We start from the raw sequence: 20,695 nt of genomic DNA, 5'->3' as shown, positions 1-20,695 counted from the left end.
GGTTTTAAACATTATAGCAGCTTTTTTTTGTTTGTTTTCTATATTTCTTCATTTCTTCTCCACATTTCTATTTTTCCTTTCATTCAACATAATACACATCCATACAACTACACTCACAATTTGTAACATTCCTTCCAGACTTTACATCCCTTCCTCTCTCGATCACTGACATCTGCACACCACCCACCCACCCACCCGCTCTCTCACACACTCACACACACAGACCTGTTTCTAGGCAGTTGTAGTTCCTTTGTACAGCCAGTGGACTCCAAGCCCCAGCTCGACATTTCCGAATGTAAACACCTTAAGGCATCCATAATGCACTGTGAACATTAAATATTGTTTGGTGTGGGAAATACTGCCCCCTACTGACAGGGTGGGGGGAGGGGTTGGCTTACGCCAACCTTCAACACCATTTCATCATTGCAATTAAATTCACAACCCATGCACACAAACTGTTGCTTCTTAATCAGCTCAAGTGATTTCTTCTTCCTGTCTCATTTCCTTCCTCTTCAGCTTCAAATTCAGCTTCGGCAGCAATTTATTGAGGTGTGGTTATCCACTGCCGTTTGAAGTGATGAGAGGAAATGAGGCAAGACAGGCATCTTTGTCAGATGAGATGACAGATGGATCTGCGTTCAAAATGGCTTCACAAAGTCAAAACACATAAGGCCTGTGGTATTTTTTTTTGCATTGTTTAAAAAACAAAATTAAACAATATATCATTTGCAGACTCTTACTTTGCACTACGAGTCACAAAATAAATAGATCTCCCTCTTTTTTGTTTTACTTAAATACATGTTAATATTATATCTGATGCTCAAAAATACTTTTGTCTGAAGAGAAAGTCCTTCAAAAGTTAGAGACAAACCCGCTCACACATGCAGACAGCCCCTTCCACTGGTCCAGTGGTGTCAAATCCACAGGAGAAGAAGAAGAAAAAAATACTGCAAAAGCAAAGGATTGATGGGTAAAGTCGAAAAGCAGGATTGCAGGCACCAATGAAGCCTGTGGAATCAAAGGTCAAAAAGAAAAGGAGGAATGAAGCAAGAAAACAGGAGAAGGAAAAATGGTAAGGAAAGTAGGGGAAGGAGCTGTTGCGAAGGCAGCAACTGAAGGGGTCTCAATAGCTAAGAGACAGCTGGACAGATGCTCTTGGTTTGACCCTCCATTCTCAATACTGATGAGTGAAGCTGTTCTCTACTGTGCTCTCAGGACCAGGCCTGGGCTCTGCGCTGGTCAAAATCAGCTATGAGCCGCTTGATGTGGGCCAGCTTGTTGTGCAGGTACTCGCAGCGCAGTTTCTCTTTGTGGTAGTTGGGGCTGTGCTATTTTTTTTTTTTTTTTTTTTTTAAAGGGGGGGAAAAAAAGAAAATGTCAGTTCAGCTGCACTCGGTTTGATTTTTTAAAGTGCAGAACAAATTACACATTTTGTTCATCCTTAAAATAAAAGAAGTCAACCTGCTAATGCTCTGTTATTTTCTGACCAATCGTGGCATGCACTCTTCCTTACAGAGCACTTCAGATTATGAGACTTTTAGGGCATCTTTCAAGAAACACTAAAAAGGTTAAAAGTTGTGATGAAAATGTTTAACTTTACTGTGGACATTTGTCTGTTTTGTTTCACTGACCACAATTCCAGTTTATCCGGATTTTACTCTGCATACTTCAGGCACTTTTGTTAAGAATTGGCAGAGAGTTCGCTTCAGAAAGCTCTCCTTTGACACCTTGTTCATGAACAAACACAGCAAAAAGGAAACAGTGCACTACCGTTGCCTGCACTAGCTAAACATGCCTGACATTCCTATACAAATCCATGAGGAGGTGCTTTGTCTTCCTGCTCAGAAGTTAAGTTATCTCAGCATGCCGTCATGACTTCAGCACTTTCTCACAGCTGCCATTCCTTACCGGTATTTGTGACCATTCATATTTAGCCTGCTTTAATACATTTTATAGCCATATTGAGTTGATTGGTATGCAAAAGAGGAGTCAAAGAAATAATCAGGCTCTAAACTCTAATAAGTTCACAGTTCCGAATGGTCTTAGGACAGAAAGAGCTTCTGCACATGTCCAATTATGTAATAATTTTTATGCACATGGAATATAAAGCAACAATACTGCACTAATATTTGAAGGATTTAATATTTAACGTTAATGCACCTTTTCACATCAGTTAAAACACTGTGTCATTTACACAGGTGTGCACATACCACCCTTCCACCAGTACATGTATGCGTAGTGTGTCTAATGCAGATCTTAAGAATGAGCGTGATTATGGAGTGTGACAACATTTTGGCCAAACTTAATGCAACAAACATTCAAAAAAGTAAAGACTTGGTTATAGAATTCACATTGTTTTTAGGTTATATCAGGGGAAAAGGCAGAAATGCACACAAAGACTTAAAATGATGACAGCCTGTGTAACTTACTTGTTTGATCTTTTTGTACTCTTTCACTATTTCTTCTTGCACCTTCTGTAAAGATGATTAAAGTCATTAGTTGTTCCCAATGGACGTCATGTATAAACATTACAAACACGTGTTCTTTCACTTTTTGTAGATAAATGAAATACTGACCCACCTACATTTACTTTAAGGAAATAAAAAACAAAAGCTCTGATAGCTCTGATAGGACCCTGAACCAAAGCACAGAATGAAACTATTAGCACTCTAAACAAATGTCTGTCGCCTGCTGGTTGCAGGTGTCTCTGGATTGAGGAGCAGCTGTGAAACTTTGACAACACTATTACTTTTTGTTGATTATGAATAAGCTGTCCATCATTACTGCCTCCTGTTTGTTTGACAGCAGTATACAAAGAGCCAGTTGTGAATGGTTAAAGGCCAAAGACTTCATTATATTCTGTCACAGCCAACAGGACCACAAATGTATAATAATGTAGAAAATGATTAAAACACACATTAAGAGAGAGAACAGCCTGTGTGACATTTCTATGATTGTGGTCTTTCTGCAGTCATCACCAGCATCATCGAAAATGTATCCAAGCAAAAAGTTTCAATATGACCTGATGCTCTTTGGTGCCAGGGGCCAACTTCCGACACTGGGCGTCCAACTGGGTAAAGCGGCGGGTGATGTTCTCCACGCGTCCGTGCAACAGGCGGTACTCGTCATACTCTGCATTGAAATCGTCCTTGTAGCTTTGCCGCTGGTCGAGGGACACCAATGCTGTGTACTTCCTGTAAACAAAGGAAAATTAGATCCATTTTAAAGTGGTGACAAAGTAAGTTTTAATTTGAAATTTCAATCCAGAAAGAGCTGTTACAGACAACACCAATACCAGCACTGGACTATGAACATGCTCTTTCCAAACTTTATTTATTCTGAATGCACCTTTGAAAAGGTCATGCCATTTATAGACATATGGGAAGTTCAACATCTGTTGCACTTCTCCATTTCAAATGTGCTACGGATAAGATATTCCCTGAACTCATTACCACTGATGTGGAAAGTACAAAACAGTCCTTGTACAGCAATGAACAAAGAATACTAGCATGCACACTGAAACACATCTGTGTTTACAGCAGCATTTCACGTGTCCTAATTCTTGTCTACTCTAATTCACTTGTGTTTGTTCAAAACATCCTCTTTTGCAATTGTTTCACAATTTGTGGTGAGAAAAGAGGAAATTTAAAAAAAAAAAAAGAAAAAAAAAAGAAAAAAGACTGTTGATAATGGACCCTTTTAGAATTATAACAGTTACTTACAGGATATAGTCAGGTGTATCTATTTTGGATGAAAATTCAGTGGATTGGACTGGCCTCTCTTTGTCTGAAGAGTCTGAGGAGAGACAGCAATATGCAAGAATCTAAGTGCAGAATTTATAATGAACATTAAACATAAGCACCGCTGCTGTGATGGAAAACTGTCTAACAACAGGATTTTATTTTTAACCATCTTGTTCTGATGTAAAGAATATGAACAGGTCTCTTTTAGTTGATCCCTGATGTTTCAACAGTAATGTAAATGTTTGTTGCATGATGACATTAACCCACAGCACAGGATTTTTCATTCAATATAATCAGGACCGAAAGGTACTGATGGACAGACATGCACTGCTTTTATAGGAAAAGACAAACCCATTTTTCTCATAAAATCAGTGGTGCAGCTGCTGAAAAAGCAAAGGCTGCTGCAAAGAAATGGAGGCCTGTAATGTAAAGGTTGTTGTCCTGTTTTCTGAGTTAAAGTGACAACATAAATTTTCCAGAACTGCAGGTATCTGATTCAGCGGTCCATACAAGAGATTCAGAAACGCACCTTGATCTTTGTGAGAACTTTTGCTGATAACTCTCCTGGTCTCTTCATCAGGGCTCTGCCTCTTCTTGGCTCTATGACTTTCTACAGCCTGCTCCACAACACCATGAGAACTACTGCCATCTCTTTCCTTTCGCTTCCCTTTCTCCCTTTCTCGATCCTTGTCTTTGTGCTTCTTAGACTTCTTTTTAACCTTCTTACTGGTGATGCTGGACAAGGGAGGGCTAGAAATGACAGTGGAGGTAACTGTGAGTGAGGTGCAAGGCGGAGGGCTGGGGGATGGTCTGGGACCGGGGTTAGGATGCTGATAGCGATCCTGCAGGGATCTATTGGACGAAAAGGACTTGGGTGAAGGATCTCTGCAGGAGGAACTCTGGTCCACGGGCAGGTCCTGGGTGCCACAGCCCTCTGGGGTGCTTGGTGAGTTGGTGTTAGAAGCTGGGCTAGGCTGCTGGTGAGAGGGGGCAGGTGGGTGGGATGAGATGGGGAGATGAGTGGGAGGGCCTGAGGTGACATTGGAGGGTAGGGATGAGCGTTTAGCGCTGAGGCTGCCCTCGTCCTCAAGGCGATCCGAGGAGGATGCGGCTGGCCCTCGATTACTGAGGTGGGAGATGCGGGCTTTCTTCGGTGCCAAAGGATCAATGAAATCAAAGTCTGGCTGACGCTTCTGCCAAAACCCCCCCCAATGAAACCAACCACAGAATTTAGTCTGAAAAATCATATAACACCATGGGTTGAGCTTTAGAGAATTTTTGTTCAGGTACCTGAGGCGATGTGGGAGCGCTGTCTTTGGGAGAACCACTGGATGAGGTTGCAGTTATCTCATTAGGAAGACCTAATTTGCTATTGAAGAAAAGACAGAGTGTTATCAGTGGGGAACAGTCTAAGTGGCAAGAAAGGGCAACTTAGAGGGTAGCCTTCAACCATCATTACACTAAGACCTGCTAAAAATGTGGATTGGTCATATTCATGAGGCTTAATTTACATTTTTCCAATGCCACAACACAAGAAGGAGAAGAAATGGCTCTAAAACACAAATCTGTAGTGTAGCTAATGTCAAAATAAACCGTACCACAAGCTAGTCTAAACAGTGTCGATGTTTTCATAGAAGCTATAGCATGTACTGCAGGCTGTAGCCACACACCAAGATAACAGAACAGTGTGTTTTCTTCACTCTCTCACGAGTTTCAGCGTTTCAGTCGTTCTTTTGGAAACTGTGCTCATGTATGTAAAACCACTTCTGCTTAAAGTGTAAACAGTGTTAGCCCAATTACACACCATAAAGAACAAATGCTTTATCACTACTACAGGCAAGCAGGAGACCATTTAGGAGCATAATTGAGGCTATATTTTGGCACTTGCCATGTGACCAAATGACTGATGCTTCTAGTCAAGCATGAGGATCTCTGCTCTGTATTTCACATCCTACCGTTCTGTACATTTCCTTTCAATATATCGACTGCTTTTAATTTAATCAAAGGCAACTCAAAATTAATCAGAATAAAAAGCTGAACTGGCTGCTTGTGTACCGAGTCAGGATCCGGTCAATCTGAGACTTCTCATCTTCTGAGTAACCAGGCCAGTCTCGCTGGACGTCACGGTATATGTAGTCCTTCAGAGAATATGCATTGTCTTTGGGATTCAGGTTTGCCACCTAATTTGCATAGAAACACACAGAGTTTCAAAGTTAAGTTGTGGCAGCAGGAATACTGGTATAGATACTTCGTACATCCTGTGCTGGCTAAACATCTGTGTATGTAAATACTGTTCAACGACTAACAGTCTCATTTCTCATGAATGAAGCATTAATAAAGTGAGCAGGATTTCATCAGGCAGATCTGCAAGCAACAATCTTGTTAGCCTTCATAAACAGACAAATCTGTTCAAACTCATGCATTTAAATCTCCTGTTGGGAAATACCTGCTGCAGGGCGGTCCCCAAAGAGTTGCGATCCTTCTGGTTGATACCGTCACGCTGCAAACGTGCTAGCACTTCCAGCTTCTTGTAGGGCCTGAGTGCCAGCAGATGAATGATGCGGTCTCTGAACGGCCGCTGCGATACAGGGTTATTGGAAAGGCACTTACGAATAGTGTTGGCTGGGTTGATGGGTGTGGAGCGTTTACGCTCTGGGACCACTTCTGGGGTGGATAGTGCAGGCTTACGGATATGTACTTGCTTTCCTGCAAAACAGAAGGAAAATGGAAAGTTACGACTTCTCTTCTCTGCAGACTGGCTCATCACAGATGATTGTTTTACGCCGACAGATAAGAACTTCTGATTAACATCTCTTATTAAACGTGGGTGTCAATTGCATCTACATTACACATACATTAGGACTGATCCAATGATTATAATAGTGAGAGCTTAAAGAAATGGATCAGGGTTCCCACCAGTGTATTACAATCCTGGCAATGTGCTTAGGCTAAATGGATCTATGCCAGACCTATGGACTGGGGATGGGGATATATATATATATATATATATATATATATTTTTTTTTTTTAAAGGTATATTAAAGGACCAGGAATAACTTATACCATAATACTCTTTTACCTGTGTTCACTAATGGATTACAGTAGGCTAAATCCTCCACTGCTGTATGTGAATGACATTAACCAGGATTTGGTCACCTACACATGGGTTGAACCTTTCTGAGAGGAAATCATGTGAGAGTGTCAATGGCATGTAGGAAGACCAAAGAAGCTGAGCTGCTCAAGTCAAACCTTATTTCAAACTGACATTAGGAACTGTAACCACAGAATATAAGAGACACAATGAGTGCTTTTGTTATGTCAGTGACATTCACGATTTCAGTTTTTGAAACCAGTGACAATATGGTCTGATGTTAATGCCATTTCCAGTGAAAGTGTATGTGGCAAGAAAACTGACCATACCAAACTACATAACTACACTAAGCAGCTTAGAGAACCCATTTTAAAGTGTTGACGTTAAAGCCAGAGAAACCTTATTACTGAGCAATGTGCTTAATCATGGTGTCAACACTTCCCTGTATACCTCTTCATGGTCATTATGAAATTCTAAAGCTCTTTAAAAGATTAAGGTTAGGGAAAGGAAGAGAAAGGAAAAACTCCTCCCCTCCCTCCTCGTCAAAGAAAAGGAAAAAGACTCGCAAACAGTGACAGAGATCAGTGACAGATTCTAGCAGGCGTAATGCTTTTGCATCACATTTTTCTTCTTCGGAAAGAGATATTCTGTACAGACCATCTGTACATTTATTAAGAGTTACTGCTTTTAAATGCGACTGCAGAAGGCAGACAAAGATTAGGGAAAGTTAGAGGCTGCTATCTGAAACAAAAAGCCTGCGAAAACAAGAATCTAAAGGCCCCTGGCACATCTGTAAATATGATACTTACTTCAAACCAGGTGCTACAAACGACTGACCCACCCCCTTTTCTGTACATCATCTCGATTCCCAGTTTCTATGTGACAGTACATGCAAATATACAAATATATCCCCAGGGCTCAGAAAAAAAAAAAAAAAAGGCTTTTAGACTACATCTACAGTAAGTAGTGTACATTTTTAAATGCTTACTTGTATGTGTGAAAATAATGACATTTAAACCACAAACTGGGATTTGTAGCGATTTCTATAGTGAAATGGGACAGATATACTTTGCCCTCCTTTCTTTTTTGGCAAGCAACAAAATTTCATCACAATTCAGATCAGGATAGAGATCAGAAAACTTAAAATAAATACAGAACAGGGCAACAGCTCTTTACCGTGGGTTATAGTGAAATTTAAAATACTTGATTACTGTAGAAGATGAAGACAACAAAGTTGTCTTCTTAAATTTGCTGCCACCCAGGCGCGGCCTGTGAATGCAGTCTGGTTACATTGCTGAGTATCAACTGTCTGTGATCAGTCAAACTATCTTTTAATGTTGCATAAGCCAAAGTATTTGAATTTTACGCATTCTTTTTTTGTTGTCAGACATCTGAAAAGCAGGGAATACCTAATGTAAGCCTAGATTAGCTGCATGTACCAGCAGTCATTCTAAACATGCAGCAAGTTTAAGAGAAACAGCTATCTGTATATAAAACACTAACAACTATACATCCCTCATGTGTAAGGAAAACATGAAGACATAATTTGTTGAAAAGATAAATGTTAAACACAATAAAACAAAAGTAAAGCGTGTACTGTGTGGCAAGCTATGCATTACTAAAACAGCATTAGCTTTATCTGCCACCATTTGTCATTATCAGACAGACTCCTAATCTGGAAAAAACTGAGACGGCAAAATAGCTTAGTCAGTCGCAATAATGGCTTTGAATAGAGTTAGTCTGTCAGCTTTCACCTATTCAGGCTCTCAAAAGAGGCAGAGTTTGAAAAGAGAGAAGAGGGGTTGTAAAGCCATGGTGACATGTGGGATCCACACCGCCCTTTGACTGCGGCAGTGGGAAATAAGCGAGATTGTAGGAAGGGTCTTACCTCTGTACTGACCACCAGGCTTGATGACTTTGGTCCCACGTTCTCGTGTGTCCTCCACAGCCTGGGTCATGCGCTCCCGGGTCACCTGGTAGGAGTCATTGGTGGCACACACTGTGACCTTGTCGTGTACTGTCGCCAACAATGCCAGGTGTGAGGCCCCTGAGCTAGAGACAAAGAGGGAGTGTGGGGGAGAAATGTAATGCAAGAGAGGGATTACCTTCCAGCAACGTGTGGTAAGAAAGTAACAGTTGATTCAGCTGACCAGCGATTAACACTACCTCGACGCATACTGATGGATGCACTCGAAGCTTCCCTGAGGGTTGTCCTTGCCCACATTAGACAGATAGAATTCAAAATTGTGGAAGGTGTCTGAAGAAGAGTCACTCTTGGGAATCTTAATGCGCTGTCAAATAATTCACATACATATTAAGTATAACACAAACAGTATAACAGTGTATTCAGCAGTAGAGCTATAGAGGATGATGTGAACAATTTAAGAGTTACGAGGAAACAGGACAACCCAAGTTCTTATTTATCTAATGGGAGGTGAGCCATGTCATTATGGAGTACATACATCATACAAAAATATATATGAGCCAATTATTAACTTGATATTTTATCGTGAGGAACATCAGAGGAAAACACACATTAAAAAAAAAAGAAAAAAGAAATGATCTTGCTTTATAAACAATTCCGTTTGAATCATTAAAATCATTAAATTGGCCATTTTGTATTGAATTTATATTTTATTACAAGTGCTAAAATGAGTTAATGCCAGAAATTGTTAAGTGGTTTTACTGATTTTAGGATCAATGAATACAACTGGCAAGCTTATTTTTATCAGTTAATGCAAGACTCACAACCTAAAATACAACCAGGTTTTTTGTTTTCCTTGTTGGACTTACCCCTTGTAGTCCCTTGAACTGTATCGTTGGCCGCAGAGAAGGAACATTCTGCAAATAAGGGGAAACACACACATACTTTAACCCCTGAAACAAAAAATATATACAGACATAAATAAGCATTTAAAAAAAAAACAAAAAAAACAACAAAAAACAGAAAATAAAGGCCTAGAATCTACACTACACTTTACTCCCAGTCCTCCTATAACACATGCTTCCATCATAATGCAGACAAATGCTGAACGCTTAACCACTTGCTCTGCATGTTTGTTTAAAGGCTACATTTAAAAACATGCTGCTAGGACTATAGCTGACAGCCAGCTGATATCTGACGAGCACGTGCCTTCTTTGTCTGTGGGAGAGCAAGTAACTAGGTCATAATCAGTATTCATGATGCAAAAGAGAAAAAATGAAGAGGCAGCACAGCAAAGATAATCCCTGTCAATCACGCAACTGGGAACTTGTTAACAGCGCTGTGTCTGATGCAGTGCTGCTGCTGATCTTCAGATTATTTCACCAATTAACCAACTGGTTGTTTGGTCAGTAAATTATCAGACAAATAGTGTGAAGCCTCACATTTCCAAAGCTCAAAGTGCTATATGGCACATCGGTCTGGCCAGAGCTATTTAAACATTCACCCAATTATTGCAGTTTTCCTTGTATGGACAGCTTGCATGTTTTTTTCTGAAGCCATGGGTGATTTGCAGCATATAATGCTCAGCGAGCCACTTAAAGACAATCTTTACCTGAGGGCCGAGAGAGAGAGAGAGAGCGAGAGAGAGCGGCTATATAAATCAAAATGACCTGTGTCTTTAAGTGGTAGGTGAAATGATTTGTTTTGACACTAAAAACAAACCAGATATTTTTAAATAGTAGATTTCTAAATCTCTTTTATTTACATTTGTGCCAGTGGCTACTTGAAATAAGAGTGACAGCCACAAATATGTGGTGGCAGCTAGACTTGTGAACTAGTCTGAGTGGGAGGTATGCGCATTTTATTAACAACAGATTCTCCACGTTGCTGAGTCTTCCTAAAGCGACTCAAGAAGTAGGTGACTGGATAAAATGGGCACTTTTTTTTTTAAAACATTGAAATAAATATGTCATGGTTGTAAAAGCTGTGCTACTCCAAGCCATACTCCCTCCTCCCCCCACTCGCACCGTTCTGATCACATTTCACATCACCACAGAAAGACAAAGATAGCCGGCTTCCAGAGTTCGATGACTGGGTTAGCTACAGCACACATTACCGAGAGGGAGAGAGAAACAAAAAGCAGGCAGTTTTTGGCTGCTCAGTCAGCAAGAGATTGCAGGCTGCTGTTCAGTGCAGAGAACAGACCAACATTACCACATCCAATAAGGTTGTAGCACGGGCTGTCACAAAAGAATTCCCTCAACTAAGTGATAACGCAGCCTGCCAGCTGTCACAAAACCGTGTGAATAATCATTTTGGATTTTGCTTTATATCCACATTTTATAAACACATATATTTGCAAGAGGAATTCTCACGGGGCTGACAATAAGCCAAAGCTTATCATACAAGAATGTATACAATGTGTGGCTGGCAGACGGACAGGTAAGTGTATATGCAATAAAATGATAAAGTCTCAGAAACCTCAGCACACTATAGCCTACTAGCAAGCTATAATGTATCATCCCTGAGTGGAGACCTAGACCTGGCCAGTGTGTTACGTAACAGCGTTGTTGTTGGCAGAGAAAAGTCAGGTAACCTGGCTTTAGGCCTCCTTATTCAAGACTGCAGAGGTTCAGATTAGTCCACCTGCATTCACCTCAACAAGATTACACCATTCGTACGGTTCAAGATTAACAAGTTATATTTAATCGGCACAGGCATGCAGTGATCCAGAGCAAACAGTAGTTTTAAAAGCACTACTTTGTGTTACAGCACACTGGCTTGAATTAGTTCAGAAAGAGTATGGAAATACATTACATTAATGCAAAAAAAAGAAAAAAAAGAAGAAAAGGACAAAAATAAGCTGTTCTTCTTGCTTTCCTTTCATTTTTTTAAGGTCTTGTATTAGACATATTTATAAATGCTGGCTCATTCTTCTCAGTGAAGCTTGATGCCAACTAGAAAAAGATATATATTAAATGAATTAAGAAAGAGAGAAAGAAAGAAACTCAATAAATAAATATTTGTCCTATGAAAACCTTGGAGATGCTTGCTCAGTTGTATCTCTAGCTAGTGTTGGACTGCAACAGATTATAACAAAGTTAAACAGTTAAAAAAGGGCGAGCCTGACTTGGAGCTCCATATCCCTGCCAGGTTTTTGTTAGGTTTTGCCAGCTGGCTAAATCTAAACATATGGCAAGCTAACCAGTCATCGACATGCTTCAAACGGCACGAACCTGTGATCAAAGTTAGATTATCACTCATTTATTGCTATGTTTCCACTCCTGCTCTTAATATATAACGTCGTCGAAAAAAAAGTTCAGGTTACTTGACTGCGATTTAATATTTTAATGTTAAAACGCTATGCTCATGAAGCTTGTCTAGTGTATTCGTCGATATGAGCCTACCACTTTCCTAATTTGGTAAGCAACATTAGTTTGGCAAGAAAAAAAATGGACTAGGTTGGTCAGCACAACATAACGTAGAGCTAGCGTTAGCTAATCAGCGTCCAGCTCAACCAACAGGTTTTTACGTTAAATCATATTTGTCAGTTCGTAAAACCTGGCTAGAATATAAGACCAAGGTCCCATTTATCTTCTGCCGTTGATTACTTTCACGACACCCAACTAATGTGATCAAAAAACCCAGCTGAAACTCGCTCTGTCAACAGCTTAGCTAACTTTGTAGCTTTTAGCTATGCGTGGCAGTTGGGACTTCCTAGCTGATCCGAGCAGTGTCAGTTTGAGTCCTTATTCTTGAAGTACACGGCGTTTTACTCACCGTACAGTTTTGGTAGGTCTCTATCGCCCTCAGTGCTGTCTCGGTTAACTTTACATGTAATACCGTGACTCTTTCTGCGCTTTGTTGGCCACAATTTAATCCGTATCTCCCATCCACGGAGAGCGCCGCCATCTTTACCAGCCCTCCACCATCGTCCCTCTGAAGGCTGGAGCATTTAGCAGTCCAAGCTCACTGTTCGCACTATGACGGGGAGGGATTACGCTTACTGCCCTCAGGACTCACACCTCTGTATGTCTTCACTTGTCAGCTTGCTATTTTTTCCTTCTTCAACTTTTACCACAGCGACTTTTAAGTACGTCATAAAGATATATATGTTTTTTTAAGACTTTTGGGCATTAATAATATATTAAGCATTTCTTCTATAACTTAGAAATGATTAGCAGCCTAATTCACAGCTGTATCTTGCTATGTGTTTAATAAAACGAGACTGCAGGAATTGCTTATTACTATAAGAGGAAAAATTACTAGTTAGTAGTTCCCCTTCTGTGTAAGCCAATAACCTCTTTCAGCTGCGCATTCTTCCTCTGCCTGCTGTGTTTTGCTGACACGGTGAAACTGATTCTAACCTGCCGAAACTGTGAAAGGTAGCTGCTGGAGCAACATACAGTCTACAACAAGTACCTTTCCTTTCAAATAAGTTTTTTACCACTGTTATCCTGAATTTCAGTTACTTTTGGACCTCTCTGAACTACAAACACCCATACTGCCCTATAGCTTGATAGTATTTTATATGGTGCCTTTAATGATATGGCATAAGATAACATCAGCACAAGTTTTCACCCCCCTGTAAGCTGGACGACTATCTCCCAGTGTCAGTCCCCTGGAATGGTGATTATTGGCTTAGCCCCAGGCAGGGTGGGGAAAGGCTTGTGTGAATCAAGCAGATTATCATGGCTCTTTACCCCACCCTTCCCCTTGAGTAGTTACACACACTTGCATGCATGCCCACACACAAACACACACACGGACAAACATATTGAGAACTTATACATCAGCGCACTGACAAAGTAACTCTTTTCATTTCTCTAGAAAACATATGCACATATAAAGTTTATTTAAACATGATTTCAACAGTGTGCTCATTAATACCACTGACTGTAAGCTACCTTTATCTGCTTGACAATAGTGAAACACAACCCTGGCTGGGAGGAAAGCTGTACTTCATAAGCATTACATAACCTGTTCTGTGGCTTCTCTTGGATCAAATACATGCAAATATGAAGTGTGAGGTCGTTTCAACTCAAGTCGTGCTCTACTTTATCTGATGGGTTGCCTGGTGTGCAAACAATTAAACAAAGATAGGACTCCTTCATTTTAAAGCTTCTGTGTTTACAGAGGTGTCAAGTGTCGCCTGGTAGAAGCTTAGGAATACCTAAAAATTACACACCCATTGTTTTCAGGTTAAACATTAAACACGTGATGCTTAAGTTTGTTACCTGGAGCACAAAAACAGTTTAAACTGAGCTGAGTGTTGATATTAATGAATGCATGATTTGACCATTCAGGCTTCAGTTTTGATGCCAAACAGAGGTTTTAGTGAGTGGAGTCTGAAGAGTGATGAAGATGCACTTATTCTACTTAGATCAAAGGGTTTACATTTAGAGGTATGATTCCTCAGCCTTTGAATACTCCTTCTTACATGTTCTTTTACTATATCAATAATGAAGAAAACTCCATCCAGTATGTTAACACACATTAAACTCCACAGAGTTTTCATATACATTAATGTGAACGAGAAGTATCAGCTTCTGTCATGCTGTTGTGTCTGTGGTTATATTTTAAGAAGTAGTGCAATATTGTTAGTGCTTGGAACTATTTATCACACTTTCTATAAACACTGCCAATAGTGTGGACAATGTGTTTTCTTTAAAAAGCTGCATATAAAAGTATCAACAGCTTTTGTTGCAGAGAAGCTAATTGATCACATAAACTGCAAGCTTGTTCATTCTCCAGCTGCTGGTTAGTGTGATGCTCTTCGACATCATGTATAACTTGCCTCGGCCTGTTGGAATATCATTTCAACAAAATGAAGTATTTCTCCACCTGGAGACCTAAGCTGTTAAAGCTCTAATTTTTATATGTGAAAGATTTTGTTGCACCATCATCACCGGTGTTCTCCGACACTTTAACCTACTTCTTCAGTGAACTGTAGTTGAGACTAATAGGCAGGCAGAGGTACAGTGCCTCATAGCAACATCCTGGACTGGATTTTATCCAGATGCTTCAAGATTTCTCCTTTAGCACAGACACGTGTAGGCGGGGTGAGCTGTAGGCTTCAAACGGCCTCTTGGTTTCACATGTCTGTTTATGTGGCTACAATGTGGATACCAAATCACACATGTCAATTATTTAGCTGTATTATTTATTTATTTAGTCTTTAAATAAATAAATAATTTTTTTTTATTTATTATAAATAATATTTATTTATTTATTTAATAAGGGCAGACGTGGCTACAACTGTAGCTTGCCTCCACCAGTGTGTGAATGTGAGAATGAATGAATAATGGAATTGTACAGCGCTTTGAGGTTCTCGAAAAGCGCTCTGTAAATGCAATCCATTATTATTATTATTTATGCACACTTCCCAGGCTATCCCTGCAATAAAAATGTGCAGGAATGGTATACAGCAAGAGTAACCTCATACTTCACCATTAAGCCACTCACCAAAGTCATTTTAGAGATAACTGATCAAAGCCTGTTTTACATTGAAATAAGGGAAGCCAAAGAAATTCAAGCCACTGATGACTCTTTAACATTTCAACAGGTAATTTTGCATTTGTGTACAGCCCACTCAAGGAAGTATATGAGTTTGAACCCTATTCTATATAATAAGAATTGAAGGAATCACCCTTGTCCTATTCATCCAGCACAACAGATTTATCTGTCAGCAAAGTAAGATTTGATATTCAGATTAATATCTTCTCACATCACTGATTTCTGTGTTGTCTCTTTTTTGCTTTAGGTTATGCTGCTCCTGGAAGTATGCTCTCTTTGACCACCACCAAACCTGCTTTAACCTGCTTTGCATAGTGGAATGAAAAAGGGGCACTGATCATGGATCAGACTGACAGAATAAAGGTAAACTAAGCAACATACCCTTTATACTGTTGGTAACAAAGGTTTTCAAAGCAGGTGTTCAAAGCAAGGGAGTGGTTTCACAGGCTGATCTATAGTTCTGGTGACTGCTGATCTAATTAAAGAAATACAGATTCATAAAATCCATGTCTTTTCCCCTTTTTATAGCCAAAGAAGAAATAGGTTTCCATTGTAACAGCCACAGTGATAGTGGCTTCAAAAAAGATAAAAAAAAAATACTCAAGATGTTTTTTTTTCTCAGTACATCAATTTGACTACTTGGATGTAAGGCACAGTCAGTCTGTCTTAGTGAAACTAGCCCCAGATGTTGAGGAACTCTGTACACGGAAATCACTTTGTGTTCTGTGCATTTGTCGATATGTGAAAGCAGGGTGTTATGAGACAGAAAGTCCACTGAGTAATTCTGTTCCAATTTGAATACCACTAATGAGTCAAAAAACATGCAGGTAGCAAGCCGTGATGGCTTGTATTGCAGGTTTATTCGAAATCCACCTTCAACTTCACTCCACGTGGCGGTCTGGCCCCGAGGACAGATTCTGTTGGCAGTGAGAAGAAAACATCTGCTGCTGTTTAAGCCTCCCATTAAAACACAGCACACATGGAAAAGAAAGCAAAGTGAGAATGTGGGTGTATGTTTGTGCGCGCGCGCGTGTGTGTGTGTGTGAATGAGAGAGAGCGAGAAAGGCCAAGGCACAGACAACACAAAACAACCACCATCAGGTCGTTTGAGTTTGCTTTTTACTCCGAGTCATAAAACAGCTTATAGTGGAAACTATTCAGTACATCCTGAAACATTTTCAAAAACATTTACTCTGACAAAGCTCAAATTTAGACACGTGCAATCTGGGCAGACAGCATCCTGTTGCGTCCATTTTCAGCCACCTGGTCTTTAAAAACCTTGAAACAGCAGCTCTTCTAGTTAATGATTGGCCACTGTGGGGAAAAGAGTGCACTTACTCTGTTGACTCTTATCGCTGCTGACCACAAAGCCAATGGAGCAGTATCTCTGAGGCTGACATTAATGGAGTAGACAGGACTTTCCTTTTAAAGAGACAGGTCCATTTCTTTTTGTCTGCTCTGGCAGAGATAGGAGGTGCAGGGGATCGTTCCCCCAAATGGATCTTTAATTCAGTGCAGATTGCGCAGTTTGCTCTGGTGTGATTGCAGGCTGCATTTATTGGCCTATAGAACAAACAGTTAAATGGAAATTGTGACGTTAACTGCAGTATGTGCCCCTCCGTTATCTTTTCTTTCCATCATCTGTCCTGTCATAACAGCACAGTCAGATATAACAATAGAAACAGTCCTCTGTGTAGATTTATGGGTCTTTTTTTTCATTAAAAAAAAAATCAACATTTGTGTTCTCTCTGCTTATCATTATAAGACTCACATTGCCTTCCCAAGGACAGCAGCCTATGGACAGGCACTTGAGCAGACAGGTCAGAATCCCACCAGCTGTACTCTGGGGACAGCACGCAGGTCGGCCTCTGGTCAATCAGGTATCGGTTCAGGTAGCTCTCCTCTAGGCCCCTGGCTGTTATCCCATCAGCGTGGTCCTGAAGAATGAGCAAAGAACAAGCGCGAGCAAGTTTGTACATCTCAGATACCGCCCCGCCATAAAACTCAGAGGTGTAGTAAAAGTCTCCTTCATCCTCCTCCACGTAAGCTGATGAGCCTTCATCATCCTCATAAGGGAAAGCATTTCTTGGCATCCCATAGAGTTCTGGGTGCAGTGTAGCCACCAGGTCTCCAAGGATTTCCGCTCTAACAGGAGCAACAAACTCCTGGTCAACATCAGCACAGAAGATGTAATCAGTCTCACTGTCAATTGATTTTTGGATGGCATCACCAAGAAGGGTCATTCGACGATGAGCCAGCCTTTCCCACCCGGGCACCTCGACAATAGGAACCACCTTCATCTCTCGTTCAGGCCCCAGCTTGACGGGGGGATCCAGAGGGCGGGGATTATCTGTGAGGATGTAGTATGTGACTACTTGACCAGGAAGAAAGTAGGTTTCAGCCGAGTACAGGAAACGCCTGATGAACCGGGCATAAGTCCCCACCACAAAGACCAGCAGACCTATGCGCATTTCCCGTTGTGCAAATTTAGCCCTGCACGATGCCGAGTGGCGGCTGTCACCCCACACCAAGGGAGCACCCCATGGTGTCTCTGCAGGAGTCTGCGATTCTGCTCCCTTGAGCACCTCCATGTCTGTCACTTTTCTCCCCCTGTCCATTTCCAAGGGATGAAATATAGGGTGAGCTGGGTGCACTCTGGCAGCAGCTCTGCTGCCATGAAGGTAGTCTGAGGAGGAAACACCAGACGCTTATTTGTGCAGTGCAAACTGATCTTATATACTTCTACTTTGTAACTTGTACTATGCGCAAAATATTTAGAGGAGATGATTCATAGCAATCTGTCCCAAGTGAAGCCAAAAGCAAAAAAATAAATATTTTTCTGTGGAAATTAATTAAAAGCGTGTGTTTTACTGAGCACATGACTCAGCTGAGGTTTTTTACTGTGTACTCTTCTAGGTGTATGCAGTGACACAAAGGGGTAGAGCAGAACACATTATTCTGTACACTTACATATGATAAGAGACAGGAGAAAACAGCACAGGACTAGTTGTATTCTGCTCACTCTGATTGGTCCTGCTTTAAAGGCAAACACACAGATGCAAAGAAAGACTGACATTACATGGGACTGCACGAGATAAAACTAACATTTTTTTGTATCGCATGATAGGTTTAAAAAACTGCAAGTTTTTTATGTCTGTTCTTCTTTCTGCTTGATTCAATGTGAGTCTCTTCATCTTAAAAGTAATCCAGTTTTAGCGTACATAAATACAGCACAAATCAATCAGGCGTAAACAACCAGATTTGACATCAGTCGAAGAGGTTGAGCAGTGGTCATAGATATTGCACTAACCTGATGACGCCTTGCAGAAAGGGAACAGTGCCATACTGTGACCTGCTGGTGGTAAAACACGCAGAGCTTTTCCCGAAGGCACTATTTTTTTGCTTGTCTGTTTGTGTTTCTCTGTTGCTCACTCTGTCTCTTCCTGGAAATCTACTGTTTAACTCACTGTTTTTCCACCAGGATTTTTTTTCGGGGTCAGTTTTCCCACATCTTTCCTATGGTTTGTATTTTTCTCTCGCTGCGTTTATAATATTTTCCTCTCCCTTTTCTTCACATACCTTTCTTCATCTCCCCCCTCTCACATTCTTCTTCAGGCTTTTTGCAGTATTCACTTCTGGAGAAAAACCAAAGTAGCCAGATGTGAAGGGAAAAGAGGGAAATGGGAGGAGATGAGGGGAGGAAAGTAAGACATAACAGGGCAAGAAAACCATTAACAGGTAGTGTTACACCCACACTTCTTTCCTTCTTCCCCTCTGTTTAGACAGTACAGGATACTCAAAATGGAAGGACAACTTCCTCAAATTCATTTTTAAATCTCAAGATTTGCACAGATAAGTCATACAGCAGGCATCAGGCATTTTTTCCTTATCCTTTCTCCTGCTGCTCCACAAGGTGGCACTATTCAATATCAAATCCAGTGACAGAAGCTGCTCTAACTGCTTGTTGCATTGTTGCAACAAGTATCATACAATAAGACAAAACATTGTCACTCTCACATGAAAAAAAAAAGCAATTAAAGAGGGTTATTATAAAGTAACTGAAGCAAATATTTGAATGTTTATGGGTTTAATGCATGTTTATGAGGTTTAAAACACATCTGGACAGTGTACATATGCAGCTCAGTGGCCCCATTTCAGTGCAAATTAACAAAATAGAACTTATTAGGACAATTAGTACTTCTATTTAATTTAAAAGAAATTGTAGATTTTAGACAGACAGTGCATGAAAATCTCATTTCCTTCAGATTTTCTATTCTCAGCAAGTTGTAATTTCATAGTGAGGTGTCAATGCAGGGCTTTGGTCCCTACACTGAGATATGATCACTTATAAGTTCAGGATCACAGAAGACTAAGCAACACTACACTAATTTATTTTAGTTATTTATTTTCTGGGTATCATAAATGCCTCTACCAGTTTTTAATGTAAAAGCTGCTTATGCAAGTTCTAGTGCCAAAAGTCAAGCTAGGGGATTCCAGAGTCTCTAGTCTCAGGAAACCACAATTATATGACAATAAATTGATAAATCAACTATTGGAAGGTTTTAGAAGGTTTGTGGATTAAACAGCAGATTTAGTCATGTTCTATAAATAGCAATACTGTTCTTTACAGAACATGGCTAAGTGAGTGTTACCATTGTATGGCTTAAATTTACTTCCATTAAGAAAAAATATAAATGTTCATTTTGAGCCTCAAAAAGAGAAGCTTTTCAGAAAAATCCAAAGTGCATCCGCTGGTTAATCTGCACCCACTGCTTGTCTTTCTGGACAAAATATCAATGTAGTCGTACACTCAACAGTTATTCAGCTGCACGCAATCACATGGCAATAAATTCAGTGCTTTTAGTGCCTCCTTGAATTTGTGATTCATGTGTTCAATAATGTTGATTTCTAGATTTCATAAAGTATAATCTGGACTTGATTATCTATTGGGAAACTTATGTGAGGGATGTCTGTTTTTGGCACACTTTGGGCTCCTTAGTACTAACTGAGCACCGTTTAAACACCACAGCTTACCTGAGTATTGTCAGCGATCATTATCGTGTCTTTATGACCACAGTGTAGTGACCTGCATTCAGCAGGATAATGCACCATGTCACAAACCTTTAAAAAATTCAAACTAGTTTTTGGAGCATGACTTTATTGTACCCAGGTTGTCTCAAAAGTCCATTGGTCACCAATAGAAGACCTTTGGGATGCGGTGGAATGGAAGAGCCACATGATGGATGTGCAGCCAACAAGTCTGCAGCAACTGTGTGATGCTCTCATGTCAATATGGACTAAAAATCTGTGAGGAATCTTTGCAGCACCTTGTTGAATTATAGCAGTGCAGAAAGAAAAAGGGAGATCCAACTCAGTATTAGCAAGGTGGCCCTAACCTATTGCCAGAGACTCAAACACACA

The 20,695-nt window shown here is 40.4% G+C and overlaps 2 protein-coding genes across 6 annotated transcripts; both read right to left on the bottom strand.

Annotated features, from left to right (window-relative positions):
- Positions 1 to 35: 35 nt before the first annotated feature.
- Positions 36 to 12,738, bottom strand: ell2 (elongation factor for RNA polymerase II 2). The gene is made up of 12 exons (XM_005731257.1): positions 12,539 to 12,738; positions 9,628 to 9,675; positions 9,001 to 9,125; positions 8,723 to 8,886; positions 6,190 to 6,449; positions 5,799 to 5,923; positions 5,034 to 5,112; positions 4,273 to 4,936; positions 3,723 to 3,795; positions 3,023 to 3,194; positions 2,430 to 2,474; positions 36 to 1,328 (listed from the first exon to the last, which is right to left on the bottom strand). The coding sequence occupies exons 1-12, from the start codon at positions 12,668 to 12,670 to the stop codon at positions 1,212 to 1,214; spliced, it is 2,004 nt and encodes a 667-aa protein (XP_005731314.1). The 5' UTR covers positions 12,671 to 12,738; the 3' UTR covers positions 36 to 1,211.
- A 3,428-nt stretch (positions 12,739 to 16,166) lies between these two features.
- On the bottom strand, positions 16,167 to 18,898 carry LOC102199734 (globoside alpha-1,3-N-acetylgalactosaminyltransferase 1-like). Of its 5 annotated transcripts, none has more exons than XR_001290357.1 (4): positions 18,585 to 18,898; positions 18,245 to 18,310; positions 16,613 to 17,960; positions 16,167 to 16,191 (listed from the first exon to the last, which is right to left on the bottom strand). XR_001290357.1 is itself a non-coding variant. In XM_013910368.1 (4 exons), the coding sequence occupies exons 1-4, from the start codon at positions 18,616 to 18,618 to the stop codon at positions 16,830 to 16,832; spliced, it is 1,023 nt and encodes a 340-aa protein (XP_013765822.1). In that variant the 5' UTR covers positions 18,619 to 18,898; the 3' UTR covers positions 16,552 to 16,829. The 5 variants fall into 5 exon arrangements, 4 of the variants coding, with proteins under 4 accessions (XP_013765822.1, XP_013765820.1, XP_013765821.1 ...); XM_013910368.1 differs by lacking the exon at positions 16,167 to 16,191 and having other exon boundaries at positions 16,552 to 16,837; positions 17,046 to 17,960; XM_013910366.1 differs by lacking the exon at positions 16,167 to 16,191 and having other exon boundaries at positions 16,552 to 17,960.
- Positions 18,899 to 20,695: the final 1,797 nt, after the last annotated feature.

Source organism: Pundamilia nyererei, unplaced genomic scaffold (genome assembly GCF_000239375.1).
Source record: "Pundamilia nyererei isolate P.nyererei 1_Seehausen unplaced genomic scaffold, PunNye1.0 scaffold00042, whole genome shotgun sequence".
In the NCBI taxonomy this organism is placed as follows: domain Eukaryota; kingdom Metazoa; phylum Chordata; class Actinopteri; order Cichliformes; family Cichlidae; genus Pundamilia; species Pundamilia nyererei.
Note: the sequence above shows the minus strand (reverse complement) of the source record. Positions and strands in the feature narration are given on the sequence as shown.